Source organism: Opisthocomus hoazin, chromosome 5 (assembly GCF_030867145.1).
Source record: "Opisthocomus hoazin isolate bOpiHoa1 chromosome 5, bOpiHoa1.hap1, whole genome shotgun sequence".
Classification (NCBI taxonomy): Eukaryota; Metazoa; Chordata; class Aves; order Opisthocomiformes; family Opisthocomidae; genus Opisthocomus; species Opisthocomus hoazin.
In genome coordinates, this window is record NC_134418.1 from 35,443,147 (window position 1) to 35,470,173 (window position 27,027).

The 27,027-nt window shown below is 39.9% G+C and overlaps 1 protein-coding gene across 1 annotated transcript in view; it reads left to right on the forward strand.

Moving 5' to 3' along the window:
* Positions 1-27,027, forward strand: part of AFG2A (AAA ATPase AFG2A) — a 209,182-nt gene that overhangs the window by 22,646 nt on the left and 159,509 nt on the right. The window contains 4 exon segments of the mRNA XM_075420941.1: positions 4,034-4,188; positions 12,599-12,808; positions 24,328-24,381; positions 24,813-24,892. Of these exon segments, the coding sequence (XP_075277056.1) occupies positions 4,034-4,188; positions 12,599-12,808; positions 24,328-24,381; positions 24,813-24,892 (499 nt within the window).

The following is a 27,027-nucleotide window of genomic DNA, read 5'->3' on the forward strand; positions in this document are numbered from 1 at the left end:
TGTGAAGTCAGGTATTTCCTCTTATGGTATCTAAAGTTCAAAATTGATTTTAAGTTATATAAAATGCTTTTTCTATGAATAAAACTATTAAATTTTGAGGTATAGTATGTACAGATCTAGAAGTAGAGGAAGATGCCCCATCCAGTGCCATTCGGAAGCTGAAATCTTTCCATATGCTGTTGAACATTCCACTTCTAGCCACACAGGAGAGTATCATCTTGGATCTGACAGCTGTCACAGGGAGAAATGGTATGCGTCTTCTGGATTTGGCCATAGTAACGTGGAAGGGAAATGCTAGATTAGCAGGGAAAGAAGAAACATTTCCTTTTGTAAACAATCTTGCAAGAAGATTACAGTTTCTTTGAAGCTACTTACAAGTTCTGGTATTAGGGTTCTGGTAGAGTAAGACCAGACAAGAGATGGATTTGTGGAAGAAATAGCTGATGGGCAGTGAAAAATGCATGATTCACAATTTTTTGTTCAGTTCATTTCCTCAACTGTTGTGTGTATTCTGGTTTTGAAACCTAAAGTATATATGTTCATGGTTTTGAGTGGATTCTTTCTATTATTTACAGTAGTGTTTAATTATACACAGACTCTGACAAATATAGCAGTGTCACAGAGTCTATTTTTAGGCTTGGACATTTGTGATTATGATCTAATGTGCCAACACTTAGCCAAGCTATGAGCAAGGAAGTCTTACAGGGGAACAATGCTGTGGACCTCATACATAGCCTGGTACGAAAGAAGGATCATCTGTACGAGGACACGGTGTTCTGCTCTTTTTTTTTTTTTTTTTTCTTTTCCCCCCTCTGTCCACTTAGTTTCCTCTGTTCTAGACAGACAGGATGAGTCGGTGAGGTAGAGCGCACAGTTGCTGGACTGGAACAAATTGTTTATTTTCCTTTGTTTGTTATCATGCATGACTTATGCTAGTTTCTTTTCTTTTTTTAAAAAAAAAAAAACCAACCTGGGATTTTCCATTTCTACTCCACTGAGAATCAGTGTTGTTCACTATTGCAAAGGCCACCTTCCAAGTGAAGTTTCTGCTCTGCATCGGGTAGTCCTAGGGAGCAGTCATGCATCCCTTGGCTAGAAATAGGTAGCCCCTGCCTGTGCAAACAGTCCCACCGACTGTACGGCAGGCTAACTGTGTCTGCGGCCTGCCTTCCCTCACGCAGGACTGCTGCTGGAATAAAACAGTGAAAACGTGCTTGCCCACTTCAGTCACTGCCAACAGGCTATTGATATTTGTTAATACTTAACAATGAAGTAGCATGTGAAAAGGAGCAAGCAAAGCTGAAACAAATGCTGTGCTCAGAGTCATTTTACAGCAATGCCATATACTCAGAGTAAAACATTCCTGTGCAAGAGATACTCAGCAGCTAAGTGAGATGCTTGAGGTTTTCTGAGGTACTGTGTCTGAATCTTATCTGTGTTACAACTTCCGTAGTGATGAACTTGGGTTTGCTGTAGTGTTTCACCCCCTTTGCCTCCGTGTTGCTTCTAGCAGTGTGTTTGGCACCCCACCTTGCATTTCCTTACATTAAATTAATCTTTTCAGTGTCTGGAGACAAGGATGTGTTTTTCTGCCTCCGGCAAGCCACTGGCTGTATCCTTCTCCTGTTAATAAGCGTTTCTCCCCCTCTCTGGTTAGAGGTCAATCTGAAGTGCAGGAAAGAATGATTGTGATAACGGGAGGAAACAGGAAGAATCATGCTTTCTTTTTCAGTCTGTTTTTTATTATTGTTTTAATGTAAAACATTGTTTCAATTAAATGCTGACCTGTGCAGTGGCGTGTGCGTGCACATGCTGAAATGAATTCAGGCTTTGTTTGGAAAGCTGTGACCTCTTTATTCCTGTTCTGGATCACGGCTGTTGCATTTCAAACCCACTGCTGAGGACTGAAATTTCACTTGTACTCCTAGTAGCACTGGCAGTAATGATCCTTAAGAGCGGTGCTCTCCTTGGGCATTTTTATGTGCTGTTCTCTCTCGGTTTTTAAAATACCCTTGTTTGTTTTGTAAGAATTCCTCATGTCATGAAAAAAAGATAACCATGACACCATGAAAATGCATGAAATGGACACTGGGCTAAACTGGTACGTGATGGAGCAGGTATGTGTAGAAATGAGGAGCAGAGATCTTTATCAGTTACTTGCTTTCTCTATGACTTAATTTCATGCCAGATTATTTATTCTTTAATTTTTTTAAAGTGAGAGTGCCATGTGAATTGACTGCACCAAGAAGAAAATGTAGGACTCAACCCCAATACCTGCTCCCACCCCCTGAAGTGTTAGCTGCAATGACACTACAATAAGATGTAAAGTTTGTTATTTGCTTGGATGTAACTTTTACATTGGGGGTGTGAATCTGTGTTGTCTTACGTAAGTTTTTTGTTTGCTTAAAGTGTTTCAGAGGAAGGAAGAAGGGGGGCAGGAATAACATGAAAATTGTCTGGGTTGTTAAAATGAGTCAGTTATACTTCTCCTCTGGTGACCAGATTTTCATTTTTCTCCTTGGCCTCATGGAATGTTTTTATTTATATATCTTATTAGTTCTGGATGTTCTGTGCAAGGGGAAACCTGAATTACAAACTTTTTTTCATTATTGTATTAAGAGCCTGGGTATTGAACGCAGGTGCTCAGACTCTGCCATAATTGGCAGTTTATGTAGAGACACCAGCTGTACTGCTTCACAGGGGAGATATTATATCTCTTCACACGTTGTATATATTGTAGGAAATGCAGAATTCCTGTCATTGTCAGAAACTTTGCATGTCCGCATCTACCAGTGGCTCTGTAGAAAAAAGACAACAATCTGCTGAAAGTTAAAACCATGTCTATTTTCAGAAACAACTCATTGTTGTCCTTTCACGTAACACTAATTGATGTTTTGTTTGCTTAAACACAGAAAAGATTTAACAAATGTTTGTCTTTTTATGGTCATACAAGGCGAACTGATGTTGTACCAACTGCTTCATTTTTTTTTTTGTTACACATGACAACAGATATTATGTATCTGCATGTGTGTGGATGTGAGCACACCTGTGTATAAGGTTATTCTCATCATGTAATAATATACTAAATGACATATTTAACAGTTCCGGTTCACAGAACAGGGTTGGAAATAGAAGCAACAGAACTCCAAATTATATTAGAACTTAAAAGGCATAATTACACAGTGGGAAAACTATGATGTTTCTGGGCGTCATACACAATGGGGGCTGTAGTTGCTCTCTCTGGGGAATGTCTGGGAGCTGCAGACTGTACCACTTGGTCCTGTCCAAGGAGTATTGATACATCGATGTGTGAATGGGTTGGACTTGTGCGGCTTTTGTAGGATTGAATTATAGGGGGAAGCTAGGAATTGGTGTCGAGATTTATAGGTATTGTATGTGAGTGATGTGGCCAAGGGAGAAGGTAACAGCTATGCCTGCGCTTGAAACGGGTGATTGCTAAGGGAATGAAGAGCTATTGAGTGTTGCAGGGAACGTTTGTTGCATATCGGAAAGAATATAGGTATCTGGCATCTTACTAGATGGCAAAATAGAGTTCTGGTGAAAGTAAAAGACATCTCATCAGTTTGTTTTCAAGAGCAGCTTGGAAAACACAGTCCTAATAATAGAGGAATGGACAAGGTTGCAGATAGCTTATGTGAGCTGATTTAATGCTTACCTTGAATATTTGTTATCCCTCTGTGGTTTAGGAATGTATTTGGATTGATGTATGGACATTTGGAGGTTTTGCCCTGTTAGCTTCATCTCCAGGAATGCAGGGGCAAGGCTGTTTGATTCTGTCTTTTGGAACAGATTTAGCTTGTATTCTGTCTGTGGTTACTAAACCTCCTTTTTCTTGCTGTCTCATCAGAAGTGTCTTGCATGTTCTTTGACCTACTTAAGGCCCGGTGTTGAGACATTCTTTTGAACATCATTTCCTATCCAGTGCTGCGGTGTGTTTGTGTGTCTTACACTTTATGTTTGTGAGAACCAGGAGGAAGTCTACATATTTCCATGGGTGTTTTTTTTTTAATAGGTTTGTACGCATTACGGAGAGCTCTGGGGAAAAGACCTACCCTATTAGACAACGAGGTGGCTGGGTCAGTGATGATTGCTTTCAACGACTTCCTACAGGGGATGAATGATGTCAGGCCCAGCGCCATGAGGGAGGTGGCAGTTGATGTGCCAAAAGTAAGTTATTGTTTTGCAATATGCTAGTGACATTGTTAGAGCCACGTTAAGAGTTGCAGTTAGGCATTGAAATGCTCTACCAAAAGAGAGAAATTTTGTGAAGTGGAAGCCTCAAGTTACCAATAAATGTTGTGCATCATCTTTTTGTTTGTATATTTGTTTGTTCAGTTATAATTTTGAAGACCCATTTACAGCAGGTTAAGTTCCTAATGCTTCAGGAAGGGTTGGTAGTGCAGGAGCATATCTCCTGGTCTGTAGTTTTATATGCCGAGATGATTAATGGGTAAAAATCTTAAGATGTCTGCTCAAAGCAGATCCTGAATAGCTGTTAAAGCTAGAGCCTTTTGTAAAGCAGACACAAACTTAAGCGGAAACCAACTGTTAGGGTTTGTAACCAAAGTGTACTGAAACAGAGCTATGAAGAGATTGATTGCTGTTTTTTATGTAAAGCAGCTGACTAATTCTGTATGCAGTTTCTGCTGCTGTGATCTGAATGTCTTCAGTGGCATTACGTGGTTTTAACCAAGGTCAGAATTAGATACTGTAGGTAGCTTGTCACTGCTAAGCAGTTACCTGTCAGGGGCTGTCATTACAGGAACAGTCCTTTTGGTGGTGCCAAGTTCATCTTTATCCCACTCACTGCTCTCTCAGTTATGTGTTATAGTAAGTTTAGCAGCAGACCCAATATAAATTGTGCTGGGGAACTGATCTGCTTTAAGAACACTCTGATCTAGCTTAAGAAGATTCAGCAAAAGAAAATATATTTAATCTTACTAAATCTTCACTCTGTAAACTGTTGTGCTGGTGTTTCGCAGCAGCTCCCGAAGCCCTAGAAGAAAAAACACTTATGTCTTATTGCATGAAGATGAGTCATCTGGGAATTAGATTGCACAACTATAGACCATAATTCCCAAATTATAGGAATGGGAAATAAAATCTGCGAACAGGATGCTGCACACAGCCAGCTCGGATATCACACTTGGCTTGTTAAGAGTCCATGCTGCGCAGTGAAGTGCTGGGTGGAAATGCCTGGGCTGGCTCCAGACAGCTTTTCCTGGAAATGGTGTAGTGGCATCAATATCTGCAAGGGCTAATTAGCTCTGCTGAGAACCAAATGATTCTCTTGTTGTTTATTGTGCTACTGGCTCTTGGGCTCGCGTCATTATCACTGTGCTGTGCCTTTTAGACATACCAGCCCCTTTGGAGCCAGACAGAGTGCTGCTAAACAGCACAATAAAGACAGATAGAAGCAAGGTCTCAAGGTACTGCAGGAAATCTGTTCTGAATCCAGGTCAACCTACCACTCAGGCTCCTGTTGTCCGCTAAACCATCCTGCCAGTGGCTTCTGAGATTGTCAGTTCTTTTCATGTCAAATACCAGCTGAGTCACTGGAATACTACTGAAATTCATTCCTTTATTGAAGGGAAGATAGCAATATAGTGCAGATTCCTTTTGTGCTGACAGGACCTGCATTTTTATGAAGTAATGCATATTCTGTGAAGATGCAGGGTAAATTTCAGGCCATCTGCTTGGTGCCTGGGGTGAGTTTGAAGTGAAGTATGAAGTACAGGATGCAACAGATTTTGTGTCCTCGCACATCATCTACCAAAGGAGGTGCTGGGATTCAGTTTAACCATTATTTTGGTCTGCAAAGTGAAGGTACCTGCACGTGCTCAGAAGTAGTCTGAATATGTGAACAGCTGTCCGTGAAAGTCACAGTAGTGTAAATCCAGCATTGTAACACCACCACCACCCTCAAGGCTATTTACTCCATTACCATTTGTATTTGAGGTGGGGAAGTGCCCTAAGTCAGCTCAAGTCCATGAGTTACTTGAAGGAACTTGCTTACGCTGCAGCTAGGTGACCCAGATGGAATTGCAGGGGGAAGCAAGCAACAGGAATCCAAACTGCAGCCCCCTGGTTAGGGCTGCTTGCTGGGGGCTTGGGATGTGATGCAGGAACACTTGCAAACATCTGAAACTCATTCATGTACTTTAGCATAGGGTAGCTATGTCAAAAAATTTGACCACTCTGTGCGTATGGACATACACAAACAAAAAGAAATTAAAAAAAAATCTTTATCCTTGTTATTTAACTTAGGTTAGTATAATTTGCTCTTTATTTGCATGTAGGTATGTCTTATTCTAACCTGATTGACTGCCAGTCACTTAGCATTTAATGTACTGTTACCAGTGAATTTACATGGTTGATTTGTTATTTGGAACACAGATTGTAGCAGAAAATGTAATGCAGCTTCTAATTCCTTGGGTGTCTTTTTTTAAGAGGAATATGCAACATTTTATGTTGTGTGCTTCTAGTAATGATTTTTAGGTGTGTCTAAATCTAATTTTACAGACTTATTTTTGCTTATCTGATCAAAATTGTGTCTTTAACTACTTTGGTTGAAGCTGTGTGTTTGTGCTAATGTTTGCAATTGATTGGATGCTGAAGTACTTGATTGCAGTAGATGCCAGGTATTTAAGAAGCCAAATGAATGCAACTGCAGAGCCATTAATTAGCTGCATCATCTTGTGTCGACGATGCTGTGTCCTACAATGCTTTGCTGTTTAATATTGTTATGCCTGAATGTCTACTCCTGCAACACCTGTGGGAAACCTTAAAATTACTTGCCACAGAACTGATGCTAATAGTCCTAGTTTCTGCAAGAAGTTCTTCCTCTTTACTAGCTTACCCCTCTTTTCAACACAGTGCTTTCAGTCCATGGACTTGGGCCACTTACCCATTCAACACTGTACTTGGCTGTTGGCCATGGTGTACTGTGGTATGTTACTTATGTGCTCTGCAGTAATTTATACCAACAGAAACTGCCTTACTTACACCTTTTGTTGCATCCTTATCAGAATGTAAAAATTGTAGTTGCGTGTGCAGGAAACAAAAGAGAAACAGAAAGCATGAACTAGGTGAGAGTCCAGCTTTCTTCAAGAAACTTGAAACTTGTTTTGTTTTTCCTGGCTAATGTATCTTTGTGATTATCCCATATTAATTTATCTCCAGATCCTTACAGACAGAAAGTATAGGCTTTTCTTCCTCTACTCTACTTGCCCCAGAAGCTAGCCAGCTAGACAGTTAATTGTGCGGGTAAATTTGTTAGAGCATCAGGGGTTACATTCCTTCATGTTTTGAAGTCTGACTAACACTGTCATCTAAAAAATCTTTGCTAAAAATAACTTCAAACACTAAATAAATGATCAACTATGAGATCTCTTCCAAAGAGAAGACAGAAATCTGAGCTACATTAATAATACCGGCTTCTTTGCTGCAGAAACATTATTCACTTGGCAGCCCCCATGCTGTGGCTGGAACTTCTGGGCTGTGCAGTTAGTTACAAGTAAAACCATTGATTTACATGCTGAATTAAACTGAGAATTTTGTGATTTTTAACTTTTTGTTTTTCAGAGGGTGGGGTTTCTTCATATTTCATTGCTTTGCAGTAGCCATGTGTCAGTTGAATGAGAAGAGTTCAAAGTAACTTCCAAGTAAACGAAGTACATGAATTTTGTTGAAGGGCTCCTTCCCTTATAGTCATGGCACCTTCACCATTTATGGGCTGTTGTTTTTTTCGAAGCTGGTATCACCTCTGATAGTGAATGAAAATGATTACTTCTTTTATTATAAACTCCAAATTGTTTCATCGACATAGAGCTTGTTCTCCTAAATCTGTGGAACTGTGAGTAGGCTGTAAAGAAAAATCAGTTTTCAAATCAGTCTTTGCTTTTTAGGCCCTAGAACTGAGCTCTAGTTGCTTGGCTGTTCAGAAGGTTACTAGGGCAGATTGCTCTGTTGCAGTCTTTTGTCTTACTTCACAAGAGGTTTTTCCAGATTTTATGCATATACTTGGAGTAGTAGCTAAAGAGCAAGGAGATATATTAGAATTGACTTGTTGGGGTGTCCTCAAGCAAGTAACTTGTCGGTGGCTGAGGATATTTGATAACCTTTATAGAATGCTTTGCAGTCTGCTTCTGAAAAGTGCTTTGTGACAAGCTAGTTATTAGGTTTTTTGTCATTGATGCAAATTGAGCTCTTTTTTTTTTATTCCAAGCATATTCACAATTAGTGGTGGGGAGAACAGCCAAAATGAAGTATATTTGGGGCAGCAGATAAAAAGTGAGTTTGTGTGCAGGAGGAGCTGTTGGAGGCGGAGGTGCCACCACGAGGTGCCACCACATGTGTTGTGTTCTTCTTTCTGCATTCTTTTGTCCTTCCACTTGTGTCCAGATTGCCGTGCAAGTTGGCAGTGACCAAGGCAAATGCCATCACTTGCTGCCTCGTTCCACATAGCATCTTGTTTTCTGTTTTTACAGAACCTGTCTTGAACTTTGCTATGTGTTACAACCTTTTTGGAAGGCTGCTTTTTCTGCAGCAGGGATTTAGGAGAGAGGAGATGCATGTTATAAATCAGGACATTAATACTTCAGCTCGTTGGGGAGTTGCACTGCAGTTGCTGTTCTTCCCTCTCCTGTGGGTCTTTCTGAAATTTTTGTAGAGTGCTATGGGTTTTGCTTGCCTATTTCACTCCCTTTACTGTAATTCAACACTCAGATTTGTGTCTTTGCAGCCAAAAGGTTCTGGATGAGACATCCTTTGCATGTCTGCTTTATTTCTTTATTGCTGCTGCTTAACAGGCTCTGGGGAGTTGTTGCTCTGCATTGTATTCTGAGCTCTGTTGACCAGGGGAGAGCTAAAGATTACGCAGTAATGAAATCTTGGTGTCTTACACACTGTAGCAGAGCACTGTCTTTGTATGTGTACGCTCAGCCCCAAGGCTAGTCTTTAAAACCATTTCCCCAGTGACAGAATATCACACTTCATTGCTTGTGTTGCAACACCTTTCCTCTGAGTTCGTCTGCAGGTAAAAGTAGTGTAGCTAACTGTCCGAATGCACGCGCTAGCGTTTGTGTTAATTGCAGTTGGGAAGTTACTGAGGGTTTATGTGCAAGAAACAATCCACTTAATTCCTCCAAACTTATATGAATCTAAAAGAATTCTTACTTTTGAGTGTTTTGTTGTTGGTGGACTTCCCCCCCCATCTCTATCCTTTTGAAATGAGGGGAAAAAAAAAGTTTTGTTTAGGACTTGACCAGAACGTGAAGGTAGTGTTTTATTAGCTATTTTTGCTTTTAATACCATTGCTGCTTGAATTCCACACCTTGTATTATAGAAATACTAAAGAAGTTAACTGAATTTTTGACTGGTTAATTATTTTCTTTTTTAACTCATAGCGGGCAAGCCTTCCGATTTTTTTAAATTTGACCAAAATCAGAATAAGTCTCCAGATTACTGAAAACAACCTTCATGTAAGGTGGCCCTGCTTCACCTTTTCTGTACAAGTCTATCACTTGTGTTGATGTTAAATGACATTTAGTGAGTCTGAAAAACTATTTGAATAATCACAGAATCACAGAATGTTAGGGGTTGGAAGGGACCTCTGTGGGTCATCTAGTCCAACCCTCCCACCGAAGCAGGGTCACCTACAGCAGGCCGCAGAGGACCTTGTCCAGGCGGGTCTTGAATATCTCCAGAGAAGGAGCAGAAGACTGTGCAATAGTCTGAATATTTGCAAGAGGGCAAAAATAACATTTAGGTGTTTTCTCCCTGGCTTTCTGTATGTGTGTAAAGTACCACTAATGGATTTTACCTTGTGGTGAATGTTACAGGGAATTCCTGATGGCTTAATTTTAAGAAGTTCTTGTTCATGTTTGTCACAATCTTTGTCTAGTTAGAAAGACACGATGATAGGAATAGCTAGTCCATGCTTTACTAGATATGAGTAAGCATTGATACTGAAAAATTAGAACAACCTTGTGTTATATGTCTTTTTCCCTAAGAAAAAGTTGTTTAAAAGTGCCAAGATTTAGTTCTGTGCCATTTACAGAGCTGCTAGGTAGAATTAAGGGTTGTAGGGATAGGTAATACTTATTTTTAAAATTAAATATAAAACACTGACACTGTTTCAGATCTGACTTTGAAACACCAGCTTTGGGAAAATTGGGATTAACTATCCTGAGTTTAATTATGTTACTCAACCATGAAATTTGAGTGAAAAGGGGTGGTTTGCATCAGTGGAACAGTGGCAAGACACAAGTGAGGTATCTGACACGTGTCTTCACTTTTCATAAACTTGTATGTTTGCTTCATTGTAATTAAAAATCTGCAGGTGGATTTCTGTCTCGTACCATGAAAACCCAGGCAGGAAGGGAGGATTCTTCTTACCTTTAAGCATTTAACTGAGGTGCCTAAATTGGACACCCTCTCACCATATGTTCCTTCGAAAGGAGAAAGAGAGAAACTGGGTGTGAAACCACTTGTCTGTCTTCTGACAGAGTTTGTACTATAGCTGAATTTCTCTGCTAAGTATCTCTCTCTCTCTTTTGACTCTGTTCGTAGCCCAAGATACCCAGCTCAGAGTCGGGTGGAGGGAATTCATGCTCTTGTTTCCCTCTTCTGTAGTGTTGTGGAGTTTCTCCCTTCACTGTTTTTGTTGAATTCATACAAACACTTTTATTTCAAGACTGGAGACTTGTGCACAGGCCACTTTCATCTGTTTGCTACCATTCCTTTAATCTGATTTGTGCAGTTAGTCTTGCTTGTAGCATGAAGCAGCACTTCAGAAGGGAATACTGGCAGGCTGCAAAAGTTGGCGTATGAGTTACGAGAAGAGGCACGCTGCTTTGGTAGTGGCCCTGCTAAAATCCTTTCCTCCCCTTGCTGCTGGGATACTCTGCTGTGTCTGATTCAGTTTTCACTTTGTTCTTTCCCAAATTTGTGTTTCTCTTCTGTTTTTCTTTTTCTCTTTTTTTCCATAAGGAAATCCTGCCTTTGGCAGATTCCTGTGCTTTCAGGTCCTTCTTAGTAGGCAGTGGTGATCAACTCTACATGTTTCATACTTCTCCAGGCTTATAAAGTAATTATTTAAGAATGAGAAACTACTGGTCACTAAGAAGAAGAAGGAGTTTGGGTTTATTTCTGGAGTTCCTGTAACATATTCCTGGTGCGGGAGAGATGATGTTCTGCAGGCAGCAGATCGGCAGCTCCTCACCTTCCAGTTAGCCTTTAAACTCTGTTTCCAAGGAGTGGACTCGTGTGCATTGATCTTTGCTGTTTTCTCTCTGCTTGTAATTTGTTTCTGTGTCAAAGACTGACAATCGAGGAGAAGTTTTGTTTGGTTTGCAGTTTGCTCCGACTTACACAGAAGTGCTTGCACCACATCCAAATGCTCTTTCTTCCACTTCATTAGTAGACTGCCTCTTTCAGGGACTTTCTACTTTGAGTTTCCACTCTGTGGACTGGTATCAGGAGAATAGCAATGGGGACAAGCCAGGAGTGACACCAGTTTTTTCAAGTCAGGAGAAAGACGATATATGGCCTCTTAGTAATACTCTGCTTGCCTTTCAAGTGTAGCTGACTTTCCAGAGCTGAAGGGTGATTTATGTCTAGTAAATTTTTGGAAGAGTCTTTCAAGGCAGAACATCATTTGATTTAGATGTGTCTTGACATGTTTAATATTTGAAGTGGATGGGATGGATGGTGACAGGACAAAGAACAGGCTGGGGGATGTGGAGAGAAGTCTCAGGCGTGTTGACAGTGATGCGGGGAGAGGTATAGCAGGTTTTAGATCCGTCTGGTGTTTTGGTGGGGACGTATTAATTCTGTCCCAATATATGCCTGACAAGTCTGTCTTGTGTTTTCAGCAGAGCAAATTGAACTGCAGTTGTCTTTTAACTGCGGTTGGGTTTCTGTTGCTTTTTTGTGTGTGGTTTTTCTTTTCTGTAGATTGGAGGATTGTTCTGTTTAGAGGATTGTTTGTTCTGAAGCTTCTAGTCAAATCTCCAGTACCCAAGTCCTATACGGGAGTGATAGTGTTGGCAAGTGGAGAAACCCCCAAAACTTCTAATACTCGGTCCTGTTCAGCTTAGTGGGGTGATAGAGCTGGAATCAGGGCCTGCAGCTATAAATAAAACCGGCTTGAGCTCGTGCAGTCCTTTCCTTCAGGGAAGACATCAAAGTAATTTACAAATTCTGCATCAGTATCACATTAAAAAACAAGAGAACTGAGTTGTGACTTTGCTAGTGACCATGCGAAGTGTTGCTGCCTGTGTGACTGTGCTGTCATTTTATTGTTTTTTTTCCTGTGTTTTCTTATTGACCTTTAAAATAGATACAAAATATTTTACCTACATCCTCCAGCATAAAGCAAGTCTAATCCCCTTTTACTTTGTGTGACTCTATTAATAATAGCTTTGTGTTTAAAAAAGGCTTTTTGAAGAAGTGACTTGTTGAAAATAACTCCATGAAATAATCACTGCGCAGTCTACAGGGCATTTTTATTTTGTTTTCTTTTTTAGTAGTTTTGCTTCATTGCCTGAATTCAGCAAAATGGTTTGCTTTGCAGGTATCTTGGTCGGACGTAGGAGGACTAGAAGATGTCAAGCTGAAATTGAAGCAGGCAGTTGAATGGCCTCTCAAACATCCTGACTCCTTCATCAGAATGGGGATTCAGCCTCCAAAAGGTGTGCTGCTTTATGGACCTCCTGGGTGCTCGAAAACAATGATAGCAAAAGCTTTGGCTCATGAAAGTGGTCTCAACTTCTTGGCAGTGAAGGTAGGCTATTTAGTCTTATGTTTTCTTAACTCCTGCATAACAATTAATAGTTTACCAATTTCCAGTGCTAGAATCCAGTGGCTCTTAGTGTTTCTGATTGTTATATGAGCTACAGCAAATGCTTTGAAAATATCAAGTAAGGTTTGTATTTTCTTAAAAATTTGTTATTTATTTTATCACAGGACACAAATTAAATGTTGGATGAGTGGGTAAGCTGTATAGTGACATCTTAATTATTGCATTATTTTAAATCTTTTTAAAAATGGAAACAATGAAGTTCTTAAAGCAGTATAAATGAAATACAACTCTGGATAGTGGGTAGCTCTTCTTACTTTAATAGTTACTTGCTTGCATGGAAATACTACCATCTCATCTCTTACATTCCTTTTCATTCCTCAGGAGAGTCACTCTATCTCACTGTTCATGTTTCATTACAGATTTTCTTGCCCTATTTCCCTTTTTTTCAGGGGGAATAGTTCTACTTCATCAGTTTTTAGAAAGTTTGCAAAATCAGTTATATCTGGAGTACTCTTGGATAAGTGGGATATTCTCTCAGCATTAAGAAACACTTTAAGTATAGAAAAAATTTGGATTTCATTGCTTATGAATCAGTGTAGTTGATTACTGTGGGTTGTATGGAAAACGCGTGAATGGAAGTTATTTAATAATAATACTGAGCTTCAATGCATAGGAAGAAAAAAAGATAGCAGAGTGATTCCACATGGGGTAGTCTCGCAGCTGTGTCAGAATGTTAATGAAGTGCAAGAAAAAAACATTTAAGTATTTTAAAAGTATCTCCTTCTCAGCAGTAAGATCACGTACTTTTTTCTGTTGACCATCTCTTTGCTGACAAATCCTTCTGTGTTAGTTTCTACACAGCTTCCTCCTCTGCCTGTCCTTTCAGACACACTGTAACTGTAGTAGCTCTGGATCCTGTCCTCTCTGGGAGCAGAGGCAGTCACGCTGACCCTGAAGCCAGCAGCTCTTCATTGCTTGTGCTTCCCAGTATTGCAGACAGGCCTCTGGGTCACGGTCACATCAACAAGAGCAGTCTTGGAAACCTTAGTCCTTAAGAAACACTACCTTTGCTGCCTCTTCCATAGAGACAAAGTAGTTCTTTGTGCTCCAGAGTCACTGGTAAACAAGGTAACCTTTTCCTCTTGCATCGCTTAAAGGAAAACATTCCTCTTTGTTTTGCCCAAAGCACTGATGCCTAAGAGGGTGGGGAAAAAAAGGTAGCAGTCTGAAGCAAAAACAGTTAAAAATGAGCATTGTCACTATCCTTTATTCATCAGGCATAGCTACATCAGACATTCTTGCTGGTGCAGTTAATTGTCCAAAAGTCAAAAGTGGCTCATGCTGAATAGGCAGTATCCGAAGGTGCACTGATATGAAATGCTTTTGTACAGTAATGCAGAGTTTCTTCCTGGTGGAGTTCTGGCAGTGCAAACCCCCCCTGTCACTAACAAGCTGCAGCAGAAGTGGCTGGCTTGGGGAAAATGTCTTTTATTCCCTGTTGGTTTAAATCCCTTAGCCTGGAACTGGTCAAATATTCAGTGTACAGATGTTTCGAGAAGCACATCTCTGGAGCATGTCCAGCCTTGGATATGATGACTCCAGGAAGGGAACATAGCCCACTTTCTCTAACTTCACATTTGCTTCCTGGACAGAAAAAGCAACATCAATCATGTACTAAATGTGTTAAACATCATTGTCTGTAGCACTTCTTAAAGCACAGCAGGCATGAATTAATTTCCACTGCATGTGTTCCTGCAATAAATCCAAAGTAGATGAATATATGAGGGTTTTTTGGTTTTTGTTTTTGGTTTGTTTTTTTTTTTGAGGCGGGGATTTTTCTTTTCTTGCTTATAGTCCTATTAATTTTCCTGTTCTCTACGTTATGTCTTAAATATCTGTCCTTGGAACTGATATCAGCCTTTTTGAAATGGAAGTGTTTTTCTTTATAATTTACTTTTCAGACTTGCATTTTCCTTCCACTCTCTTCTGCACCAAATAAGTAATTCTGATGAAAAGTGCCTGTAGGATATGTGTACTCTTTCAGGATAGTTCAGGTGGCTCGGGTTCTTGGGTCTGTCTCGAGAGCAGACTGCAGACAGAAGGCATAGCTCTGGCTATGTGAGCCTGCTGCTGGATGCCGTCTCTCTCCCCTGTGTGCGAAACCTGAGAGGAAATCGAGTACGTTACATGCAGTGCTTACTTGGTCCAGTGGTTTTTGGAAGATGAACCTATTTTGTCTGCATGCTACATTTAAATTACATGGGCACAGTATGTCCAAGTCTCTCAAGCAGTGCTGAATGTACTCGTCTAAGTTGACTGTCCCGCTCGGGTGCAACAGGTATCACCCCTGCCCCAGCCTGCCTCCAGGAAGGGTTTGCACCGTTTTCCAGATGTTTGTGCAATGTCTGTGCAGTTTGGGCAGCTGACTCTGTTAGATGAGGTACTTAAATGAGCTGGGTTATGTGTAATCTGTTAAAATGTGACATTTCCATGTGTCTTGGGCACGGCTGGTTGTCATAATGCTATATGAGGCATAGTCAGAACGGCCCAGCCTCCGGCCCATGTCTGACTTGCCTCTAATAAGGTTTGGAAGATGGGCAAAGTCCAGATGTAATTTCTGGGCAGAGGAGCTGAAGAAAATAACGTGATAGCAGATGTTTGACGTTGCATCCTGTTCTCTCCTGAAATCTATTGTGAAGTTTGAATGGTTAGTGTTACAATTAATGTGGCCCTTATGTAAACAAGCTCTTTGATATTTGGCCAAAACTTTTTATAGCTATATTTTCACCAAGACTCGTGACCTTTTGCTTTTCTGGAGAGAAGTGGTTGGTTGGTTGGTTTACAAAGCAATCTTGCATGTAATTCCTAAGGGGAATTATTTATTTTTATTCCTTTACTTGACTTACTTCGTCTCTAATACAATATATCTGCTGAATTTACTGGGGAGGCTCTTCCTGCTCCCTCCACCACCCTTTTTCTAAACCTTTTGCAGCGCTGAGGCTTTTCAGGGGTTTATTGGTTATCTTGATTATTCCCCCCTTCCAAACCTCTGTTACAAAGAGACAAGTGAATTTTTTTCAACTTATTGGAGAGTTTTCAGTGTTTTGCAGTCATGGATACGAGGTTGGATATGTGTATGAAGGAATGTATTAGGATAATTTTTTCATTCTTCAGGATTGAACATCAGTATTGACTTATCAATAGGATTTGATCTGGTTGAATTCTTATTTCAGTCAGCCTTCTATGCACATATGTACCTCTTCACACTCATTTTGTGCTTACCCCAAAGTTTGTAATTTTCTTTTGAAATGTACTTTATGCAATTCTTTTACTAATAGGAAAAGAAAATTGTATATGGATGTTGGACCTATAAATATTAATAGGATGGGGGGGTATAATTTTCAGCTCCTGCCAGGCTGATGACACTTCTCTGTTGTAGTAAACTATCAAACTGTTTCTGTGACATTTTTGCTTTAGATGTCATCTAGCTTTCTGAAATTGAACATGAAGAAAATGAAGCCCCTTGTCACTGTGTTGATTCTGTGGGCTTTTTTTCCCCTCCTTTGACTGTATATGTGGTGGGTATCTCTTTGTACTATTTTGACAGTTCCTGCACTTAGGGTCAGCTTTCACTGGCTGCCTTTTTGAGATATATGTTGATTAGATCACTAAGACTTTATGGTGATATTAGAAGTATGGTTTTGGAGGAAACTTCCATATCTTGCTGTATGGCATAGATAATTATGTCTGCATTTGTCTTGCGTCTTAGTTTATTTACATTTTTTATAACTGCCGCCTTGGATTTTTTTTTCAAAATTTTATTTTTAGGAAATCCTGTATCATTGTGTTGTACTAGGAATTTAGTGAATGTTACTTTTCTTCATGGATTTTCTATTGCTTTTCTGGGAAGCAACTTGCGGAGAATCTCTCTGGATTTATTTTCTCTCTGATTGTGGTGTGTAGGTAATTAACTTTACCACCAAATACCAAAAGCATTGGGCGATTTTGTTTTTAAGCTGTTTCAAAATGAACGCTGAAGTTTGCTCTTATGTTGTCAGGCTAGGAGGCACCATCACAGTACCTACCCAGATGAACTCCATCACCCCGTTATAAGGTGTTCCTTAGCTGATGGTCCCGTAAGGGGCACGGGGACTGGAAAATCCTTTTTCCCCTTGAGTTACCCATAAGCCCAGGATGCTGCGTGCAAGAGGGGATGTATGTTGTTGATGGTATTCTATATTGCATTAACTTCTACTTACTCGGCCTGCTAAAACCAGAGGGAGATGTTCTGTTAATTTCCAGAGTCTTTTGCTCATGATTATATCAACAGGGGACTTCTGAGTTCTGTTTTCTGTCCAACAAGCAGATTACCTGAGTTTACAAAATAAATAACAAGAAAAATTATGTAACTTCTATATGCTTATAATGGTTTTGGAACCATTATTTTTCCTCTTGCTGCTTAGTGTGCTTTTTAATATTTATTTGTCTGTTTAAAATCAAAACTAAGGCAAAAACTCACTTGGCGATAGTGACACAAACCAGCTTACATTTTCAGAAAGCTTAGACATCCAAAAGTTAAACCCCTTGGAATTCAGTTAAGTGAGACAAACTAATTGTTGTAAACATGATGAAGCAATACTTAAAAACACCATCCCCCACCCCCAAAAAAAATACCTGCCCGACAACCCAAACGCACCTGTGACAGTAAACAGTGTTTAAGGACATTAACACCGAGCAAACGGATGGTATGGATTATGTGTTCTATACTGCTCTGTAATGTTATTTGCATTGATTAGGACCTCCAGCTATGAGGAGGGGGGAAGGTTAGAAAATATTCCTGACGTTTATTTGCTGTTACTTAAGAGCCTGGGCTGAAGGACTATTTTCTTTTTCTCAGTTAGCACTAATTACAAAAATAATATACACTGTTCTCAGAGCTCTGACTTCACCTTGGCTTGATTTAACTTCCTGTATTGCCCTGCCGATGCTTTTGTACCGCTCCCTGTGCTTGACATGTGCTTAAGCTTGGTTTGTCATCTGGGTCAGTTATGTCAAAATATTTTTCAATTGAAGTTTCCTTTGCTTTTCCCTTCAGCTCTTGGCTGTGGCAGCTCAAACAGATTAATGAGGCTTGGAAAGGCCGACTGCTTTGCTTTGTGAAGAACTGTCACCGAATTTTGGGGAGATAGTTTAGCCTTTTGATAGGGACTTCCGGGAGCAGAAGCATGAAATAAGTAATCTTAGTGCCTGTAACTAGCTAAGCAAAACATGTAAGATTAAAGATGAAGAAGCATTGTGGTTTTATTAGAAATTCTGGCAAATGTTTGATAAAATTTCCCAAAAGATCCATAGTGACACATTTACAGGAACTTGTTAGTTAATTAGCAGCTACTGAAATTAACTGTATTTGAAAAATTTGTTTAATATTTTTTACAAGGAATAACAATTTGAGATACTTTAATGAACTTTTAATCCCGATGCTATATGCGTGTTTTGGTGAACTAAAAATAAAATAAGGCATTCATTTGTTCTTACCATAAGCTTCCCAAAAGTGAATGTGCAGGCAGAAAATGATTCAAAGATAATCCCCTGTCTCTGTTTCCTTGTCCCTTCTCAATTACCTTGCAAGACTAATTTTTTTTTAGCACTTAATTTCTCTCTCTCTTCAAGTTTCCAAGGGTTTGTCAGCAATCAGGTGAAAGTAGTGGTCGTGGAATGGGGCGTTGCTGGCGAGGTGAAGTGTCAGCAGCTGGATACATTTTGCAGCATGGATGGCTAATTTTGTGTTGTCTTGCTCTAAGAGTTTTGTTCCCACGTGGATACTGCCCTGATGGTGCCAAGCCTGGTCCTAGACAGAGTAGTGGATGGCAGCTATTTAGCCTGTAGCTGAAAGTGGTAGCGAATAGTAACGGATGCTGAAAAGCCATGATGAACGGGAATGGCTTGCAAGGGGATTTCTCTGTGGATGGGGCAGGTGAGTGGGATGGGTTACTTTTAGATCTGCTTTAACTCTGACAATAGAATTTCACCTCTGACTGATGCTGCTGTGCCTGTGCTGACGCAGCACTTCATAAGCAGTCAAAATCCTGATAAACTGGAGTGACAGCTGTGCCCGAGTGCTAAAGAGGGCCCTCTCTGAAGGCACTGGTGCATGCAGTGAGTTGAATTCAATGTTTCCAGTCCGTTCACTCCACACGACAAATACTGGCTTCTGTATTGTGTAAAGAAGCCTCAAAAGATTGTCATTAAGGTTTGCTATAGTCGAGGCAAATGGCAAACAAGTGAATTCTGAGGCACGCCAATAAAGAAAAATGGATGTTATATTTGTCTTCGTGGTTTGATTATGGTGCTTTTAGCAGCTTCACTGCAAGGACTGAGGATGACAGTTTTTTTCCAGCCTATTCCCTTGGATACTTTGGACCCTGTAAGCACCTGTTGAAATCAAAGTTTTTGAAACATCAGACAGGTGTCAACAAGTTCTTAAGGTCCTCTGGAATGCAGGGCAGAGGGAAAGGAAGCGATTAAAATGGTGCACGGTGCTCAGCCTGGGGTTTACTTGTGCTGAGAAGCTGGGAGTAATGCAGATTAAATCATTAAACAGTGTTGAAAGAAAAGTAGTAGGCTTTATTCGTAACAAGCAAATATAATGCGCTTTCTGAGCAAATATTTTTCTATGTAGTGTAACCAATTACCAAATCGCACATGTACAACCTTTGTGCTGGAAACAGCCTAACTGTTAAAATAAAGGAAGTCTCACTGTTTATCTTGTTAACTCTCTTTCCTGAAGCCGGCCTGAGTCTTATGTTGCTTTGGTTTGACTGTGGTAGGGGATAGCATTTTGCTGTTGAGATTACAGTATCAAAAGGCTAACTAATTTCTGAGTCTCTTCCAAATCAATTAATGTTGTTGCAGTAGATTATCTCACCTGCATTGTCATGGAACTGGAAAGAATAAAAAAAGGGGGGGACGGAGCCAAAATGCTGGTTTTAACTCAGTGACAGTTGTACTGGTAGGGGTGGGATCAAGCTTCGCTCCTCTGAGCTGGCAGTCTATGCTCCTCCTGCAGTCTGATGAGGAATTAGCACATCATCTGAGGTAGACATGTGTCTGTCCAAATCAGAGTAAACGTCTGACTCAGTTGCAGATGTCCAAGTGTGAGCAATGAACATTACCCTAGGTACACATTGTGAACAGTTGAAAACTAGTTTTGGCACCCCGTCTTTTTTTCTTTTTTCCTTTTAAGATTCACAGTACAGACCTCAGTTTCTAGATACTTAATTTGAAATGATAATATCTAATCATTTCTACTTTGAACATGGCAACGAAGGAATTGTGCATTATCTATTACAGACTAATAATCTGTAGGATGTAATATAAATTATCTAATTAATTGGATTTGTAAAACATATGAATCATACTCTGTGGCTAACATAGTTTAGTGTGTCTGTGTTAGAGCCCAGAACCTGCATGTGAGGTTATGACAGTGTTTTTGTGGAGAGTAGACAGAGCTGTGTGCTGGAGAAATCTGCAGCCATGTCTCTCTGGCTCAACAAGCAAAAGTGCATTACTTCACTGACTGTCAAAACAGTAAAAAAAAAATCATTTACAGAGGGAAGTCACTGGCTGTATTTCCTATCAGTTGAAAGTCGCTACCCCAGTATTTTCAGGTGGAAGAAATCTGCAAGTGGTTTGAAGCGCTGCTTAGAAAAATTACTGATAGTCTCTAACTTCAGTGATACCAGATGTTCCTCTTGCAGTTTAAAAACACTTTGAGAACTTCTGTCATAACCATGTGTACACAAGCTTATCTCATGTTGCAGCCTGTATATAGGGGTTTTATCTTTTGTGTAGCTAATCTTTCAGGAGCTTATTCTGATCATATTTTAAATGTAAGGAATTTTCTTTTTTTCTTGCTTTTTTATTTAAAAAAAAAAGTAACACCCAATCCAGAGTGTAAACAAGTGGATAGTTGCATGATACAAAGGGAATGTATCTTATAAATGAGCATGGGATAGTCTTTAAACAGAGCATACCTGGAAACTGTCTCTACTTTGAGGCTAAATAAACAAAACTCAGCAGTGTACAGTGGGCCTGAATGGGCAGATTTTACACTGTTAGTCTGGATTGTAGCTCACAAATGGTGTGCTTATATGCATGGCTAAGCTACAACTACTTCTACCAATTTCCTGCTCCAAATCTTTTGCTGCTTTTGGAGTCACCGTGGAATTGACCAGAAGGAACAGGGTGGGTTGTTTTTTTTTCCCCATGTCCTGTCATATAGAAGATGGCTTGTTGCAGAAGAGAACAGAGCTATGCATCATTAAACTGGACCATTTGTTACTAGCACCTCTTGGTCAGTATATCAACAGCTATAAATGGCTTTTAAAGAACTCATTACGCTCACCACTGTGACAAAAATAATGTTCAACAAATGTCAGCTTGTTGACTAAGTTGGGCTCATGTAATGTGATTTTTAAAGAAAAATTTAATTAGAAAAGCATTGGGAAAAAAAAACACAACCCAAACCTAAACAAACTCCTCTTGGTATTTCTTGAGTGGCCTCTGACTTCAAAGCAACTTTCCTAAAAAGAGAAGGTGATCTTTGTGAAAATTAGAAACTGTCAGCTGACAGCAGGTGACATTGTGGTGGCCGATTGACTGCTTGTCTTGCAGATATTTTGAAAGAGCTGCCGTCAATCTCAGGTAAAGGACAGCCCATCTGCAGACAGAGCAAGGCAGAGGGTTCAGCTCAGGTGGGACCAGAGCTAACCCAGTTCAGTTTCTACATCCAGCTTCTCTGAACATTTCTTGTTGTTGTGTTGTGGTTTTGTTTGCGTGAGGTGCAATGTATACCAATTTCTCCTGTTCTGTGTGTGTTTGCTCTTACTTTGGAGTCTTTTCCTCTATTGCCATGTGTAATAAGAATTCCAAGCTGCGTGCAATAAAAGCCATGGTTCTGCATGGCAGTTTTGGTATCGCTCATGAGTGGTGAACTAGGAGACCTTCAAATCCATTTTCATGAAAATTATACATGTAGTGGCAGAGGTCATTAATACATAGTGGTCTTTCACCTGGAGTTGCTGCTTAATGAAAAGAAAAATGGAGAAAAACTTTGTCAAAGCTTACAGCAAAACCCTGCGTTCAAAATAATTCTCTTTGGAAACATTTTAAACAGTATTTATTGCTTTGATGTTGCCTTGATCATATTTTACTGGTTAATTAAAAATAAAACTCTAAGCATCTGAAATTATATTGTACCTTAAAGCTCAAAGAGAATACTTTTGGTTTTAAGTTTTTTTTTTTTTCTCAGACAAAAGAAAATAAAATGTCAGGCTATTTGATGTTGTGTCATACTAAAGGAGAACACTATTGGCAGTGATGCGTATGATGTTGGTTTCCATGAGAATACTGATGTGAATGAAGATTACTTATGAGAATAAGGGCATGAAAGAGAAGGTCCACAGGCTCCAAGAAGAAGTTAATAAATCTGTAATTGTGGGTAGACTCTGCAGAGGTTTCTCAGTGTATCAGTGCAGTTTAACAGAAAGCTGGACTGAAAGAGAAGACTGCACTCTTGTTCTGTAAGGATTTGTTAGCCCCATGCTATCGGATTCCTCATCTGCACTGAACGTGATGAATGGCAAGGGCCCGGAGCAGCTGGGTGCTGTCTCTGAGCTGCAAGCCTGTTCTGCACAAACTGCTGCGTGCTCCTCATGTTCGGTGTCCACAGTGAATAGCAGGAAAAGGCCTTGTGCTTCTCTCTTACCTTGTTTTTTTCCTTCTCTGTTTCTTTCCTGTATTCTTCAAGTATGCGTCTGAATAATTCTGTTGCCACACAAGTATCCAACAGACTCAAATTTTGAAGTTGTTGAAAGCCTGCTGGTGATGCTTTAGATAGTGCAGCAGTTGTTTAAGGGTGGATGTTGATGAAAGGAAGCAATGCTAATTGTATCATTTACATTTCCTACAGGCAAGGCACACAGTGCTCTTTTTCCAACCCTTGTACGGTTGTGGTGGTACACTAGGGCTGGCTACTGCACTATCTCACCTGGTCCTTTGGGTAATGGGCAACTCTTTGAAAATATATAAATAAAAGTAGTGGCATTGCCTGGATGCTTTGCTGATATCTGAGGATTTGTGCTTTTCTTTTTAGAGTATATTTTTTCCCCTATGCACAGGTACTTTTCAGTGGTGCCAGCGTAAAGTCTGTGCATTAACTGTTATTGCAAGAATGAAAATGATCATGGAGAGGAGAGACTGCAAAAAACAGTGTGCTGCATTTTTAGAGTAGTGAATCTGTATTCTGCTGGTCTGGGTACAAAGCCCAGATGGTCCCATTAAGAGAGGGGTTGTAACAGAAGCTCCATCACTACCAGTGTATAAATATGTGTCTGCAACACATTCTTAATTCTGATGTGTACCCGCTGTTTAAAGCTGCCTTACCACTCTGAGGTGAGCATTATCTGAAGGTACTCGCAGCTGTGAAGCATAGGGAGGTTATTCAGTTTTCTGACTGTAAAGAAGGATGTCTTTCTGCTGGTGAAACTGGGAGGACACCTGTTCTCTGGAAAACAGATTGAAGCCACTGGCTCTCTTCATTCAGCGCAGTGAATAATCACTGTTGGTGGCGGCTGTGGGTCAATGTTGATGCAAACCAGGCTGAAGTCCATGAGCCTTTACCAATTCCACGAGAATCTTAGTCGCATTTGGGAGCATTATTTAAGCAGTCTGTCCTACAGGATATAGCAGAACAGAAAATACTCTAAGAATTCTCCATTCTTTTACTTTTTGTAAGTACTTTTTCGAGACTGGAGCAATGACCCTCTGCGCTCTGCTCTGTTCCTAGTGGACGGGGCTGTGAGTATAAACAGGCACCACAGCAGCTGGCACTAATAATCATGCTTGGCTGTTTGGGCAGAGAGGAAAAGGAATGCCAATGAGCTAAGACACTGAACAGCTTTCTCACTGGGGATGGAGTGCCTCATGGATAGGTTTCAGGTGTACTGCTATGGCAGCTTCTTCCTTCTAGTCCTGCAAACTGTCAAGTTCAAGGAAGCGCTGTTAAACATTGGTTTAAGTCACTGTTTGATGCTTGGCTGGGCAGGGTGCCTGTTGAGAGCGCAAGTAAATGCTGTTCTGTAATTCATCTTTTTGGCTGATTTGCAGCCCCCTTGTTGCTGTTGTTGAGCCAACAACTTTTAAGAATCCCAAAGTGTTTATTTTTTTGGTTAATTCCATTTATCATGAAGGTACTAGGAAAGTGTTATGATGAGAGGACTAACCTACACTTATACTTACATGCATGCACAGTGCTATAACAAATGGAGGAAGACTTGGTACAGGTAGGAGGTAAGTGTAAAAATGCACAAAAAAACTTGCAAGTGACAAATTATCAAAATTCCTTGTAACAGCATAAGTAATGTAACACTGGCAGATTGCGTTAGTCATTTTGTATGTAAATATAATGTGCTTTTTAAACTTTTTTTTTTTAAATTTTGCAGGGACCTGAGTTGATGAATAAATATGTTGGTGAGTCTGAACGAGCAGTGAGAGAGGTGAGAAAGAGCAAGCTATACATAATGTTATATGTTAAGCTTTCCTGGCATTCAAATTCTTCTCTGCTTATAAGGTTATATTTAAACTTTAAAGAAAACCCTTCTGGTTTAAGCTTAAAAAAGAAAAGAAAAAAAAAAAAGCAGAAGGGATATTTTGTGTTAAAGTTTTAACTTCCTCCTGTTTTGTCCTAGTGATGCATGTCAAATTTGGGATCCAGTAGCAGCTTTCACTATAAACCTGCATTGTGTGTTATTATGAATAACTTCTAAAAGGTCTGGGTTGTTTTGGTTTTTGTTTGTTTTAAAAAAAAGACGACAAGGCTTATGTCTGTTCTGTGGTGCTCTGTAGCCTTTGAGGTGTGCAGGGGGGATAGCATTCTGTAAAAATTCTACATCCCTTGAAATTGAATATTTCACTGTTGTTTTTCTAGATTTTTAGGAAAGCCAGAGCAGTGTCTCCTTCAATTCTTTTCTTTGATGAAATAGATGCCTTGGCAGTTGAAAGGGGAAAGTAAGTAATCCTGTTACAAAGATCACAGACGTTATTTTCTTATAAATTACTCTTACATTGTGCAATCACAAGTGTATTACCTTTCTAGAATTATTTTATTAAATGTATTCATTCCACATGCAGAAGAATAGTGTTTGTGAGTTCTACTCAAGTGTATTTAACTTGGCATAAACAGGTAAGCTGGTGGAGTTCCTCCTTTCTCATCTCATTAGCGGGAATGATTCTACTGGTTCTCATGCCCTTTAGCTCTTTTCTGTGGTTTTAGTTACTGGAAATAAATGCAAGCTAACTCCTTTCTTTTCCCAGGATTGTTGCACTGGCCTAGTATAGTGTCTCCATCAAGCAAACAATATGATCATACGCTATATAACACAAATTTCCAAGAAGACTACTCATACATCTAAATTTACACTTACGTTGTAACAGTTCTCCAGACTGGGAAAAACTTCATGAAAAGATTTGGGAACACTTGGGTCGTTTCACATATGACATTAAAAAGGGATCATTGTGCAAGCAGCTAACAATGCTTTTTTTTTTTTTTTTTTTTAATATCCTGCTTTGTGATGATTCCGAGAGATGTTTAGGTCTTGTCTGAAGAAGGATTATAGCAGGTTTTAGTTGCTACTCTAGCATTTAAGATTTGACCGACTCTGGAAGTGGTCTTTCTTGGGTGATCCTGCTTATAAAACGCCATTACTTGCTGTGAGCAAGTACTTAGTTTTTCATACAAAAAAAAACAGAAAAAAAAAAATGAAATGTGTACATATAGAAAGTATTTGTCCAGTTTAAAGGCATGTCACAACTTCATTTTTCTGGAAAAGAAGCTACCTTGGCATCCATACAGATTCCTTTGTATTGCAAAAGGACTATCCGTATCTGCAGGAAAGGCGAAAGGTGTCATTCTGACATTTCAGTGACACAAATAAATCATTTATGTTATAGGAGGTGGCATCACATGAGGCATAGAGCCGCCCTGTGAAACTTGTAAGAAATGAACACAGTTTCATATGGAAATGCAAAACTTGATAGAAGAGGTCTTCATCATCATCTTCCTCATATGTAATGTATGCAACTATGAAATTTGTAAACTTCCTAGAAATGCTGGCCACCATGTGGTACGCACTGGAGCACCTGCCTGCTTATCACAACAGCGAAGGCTCAAATACGTGTGCTGGAATCAAGCTGGGGTGGGGGGGGGGCGGGGGCGAGATATCTCTCCCTGCTGCAATTCTTAATGTGTTTAGCTTTCAGAAACACCACTTCATCAAGATAAAACCTTTTGGAAGAGTAAGCCATAGTACATTTTAACCAGCCTTTTCACACAGTGCCCTCGAGGTGTTGAGTGAGTTTGTTTGTTTGTTTCCTTTATTCTTTTAGGGGTAAACAACCCAATTTTACCTTACCTGGAATTGTCTGTGGGGGGTAGTAGGCCTGGCACAGCTTGCTGAAGAATGCAGTGTGACCTGCTGCAATTGTGTTGTGCTGGAGACATCTGTTTTTGGAGCTTTAAAAAGAACAGGGTGGGACACACAAATATTTCATTGTCAAATCTGAACCAGATGGGAGGTAAAATATGTAGCAGAGTTCTCATAAAATTCATCTGAAATTAAATGGTGTAGGAAACCAGACAAGGTGCTTATTAGAAATGGCCTTTTTTTACAGGCTGACTTTGCACAGTAGGAATTTGCAAATGCATTAGAGATACTAACGATTTGTGGCCTCTGGAGATCCATTTCCTGTACTGTTACTAACTATACTGAAGTTTTCAAGGAAACACCTGTTTATATTGTCTCCCTGTTCCCTCTGTTGGTTGAATTAGTTTTCTCTGGCTTGGCAGTGGAAAACACTCTGTGATACAGCTTGGTAAAAGTTTTTTCTCTCACTTTAAGTCCTTGTTAGGATTCTGTGGGTGGTGGGCTTTGTGCAGAGTGTGCTGCATCCCAAATCTCCCGGGTAGGTGACCTCTCCTGATCCCGAGAGGACATATGCAGAGATACAGAGAAGCCTAAACTATTAAATTATGAGGGTGGTTTTATGCATAGTTCAGATTGGAAATACAGATGTGAAATAACATTCAGTAATTGCTTAATGCTTTTGCTCTTCAAAGCACTTTGCCAAGTATTCATTAACCCATT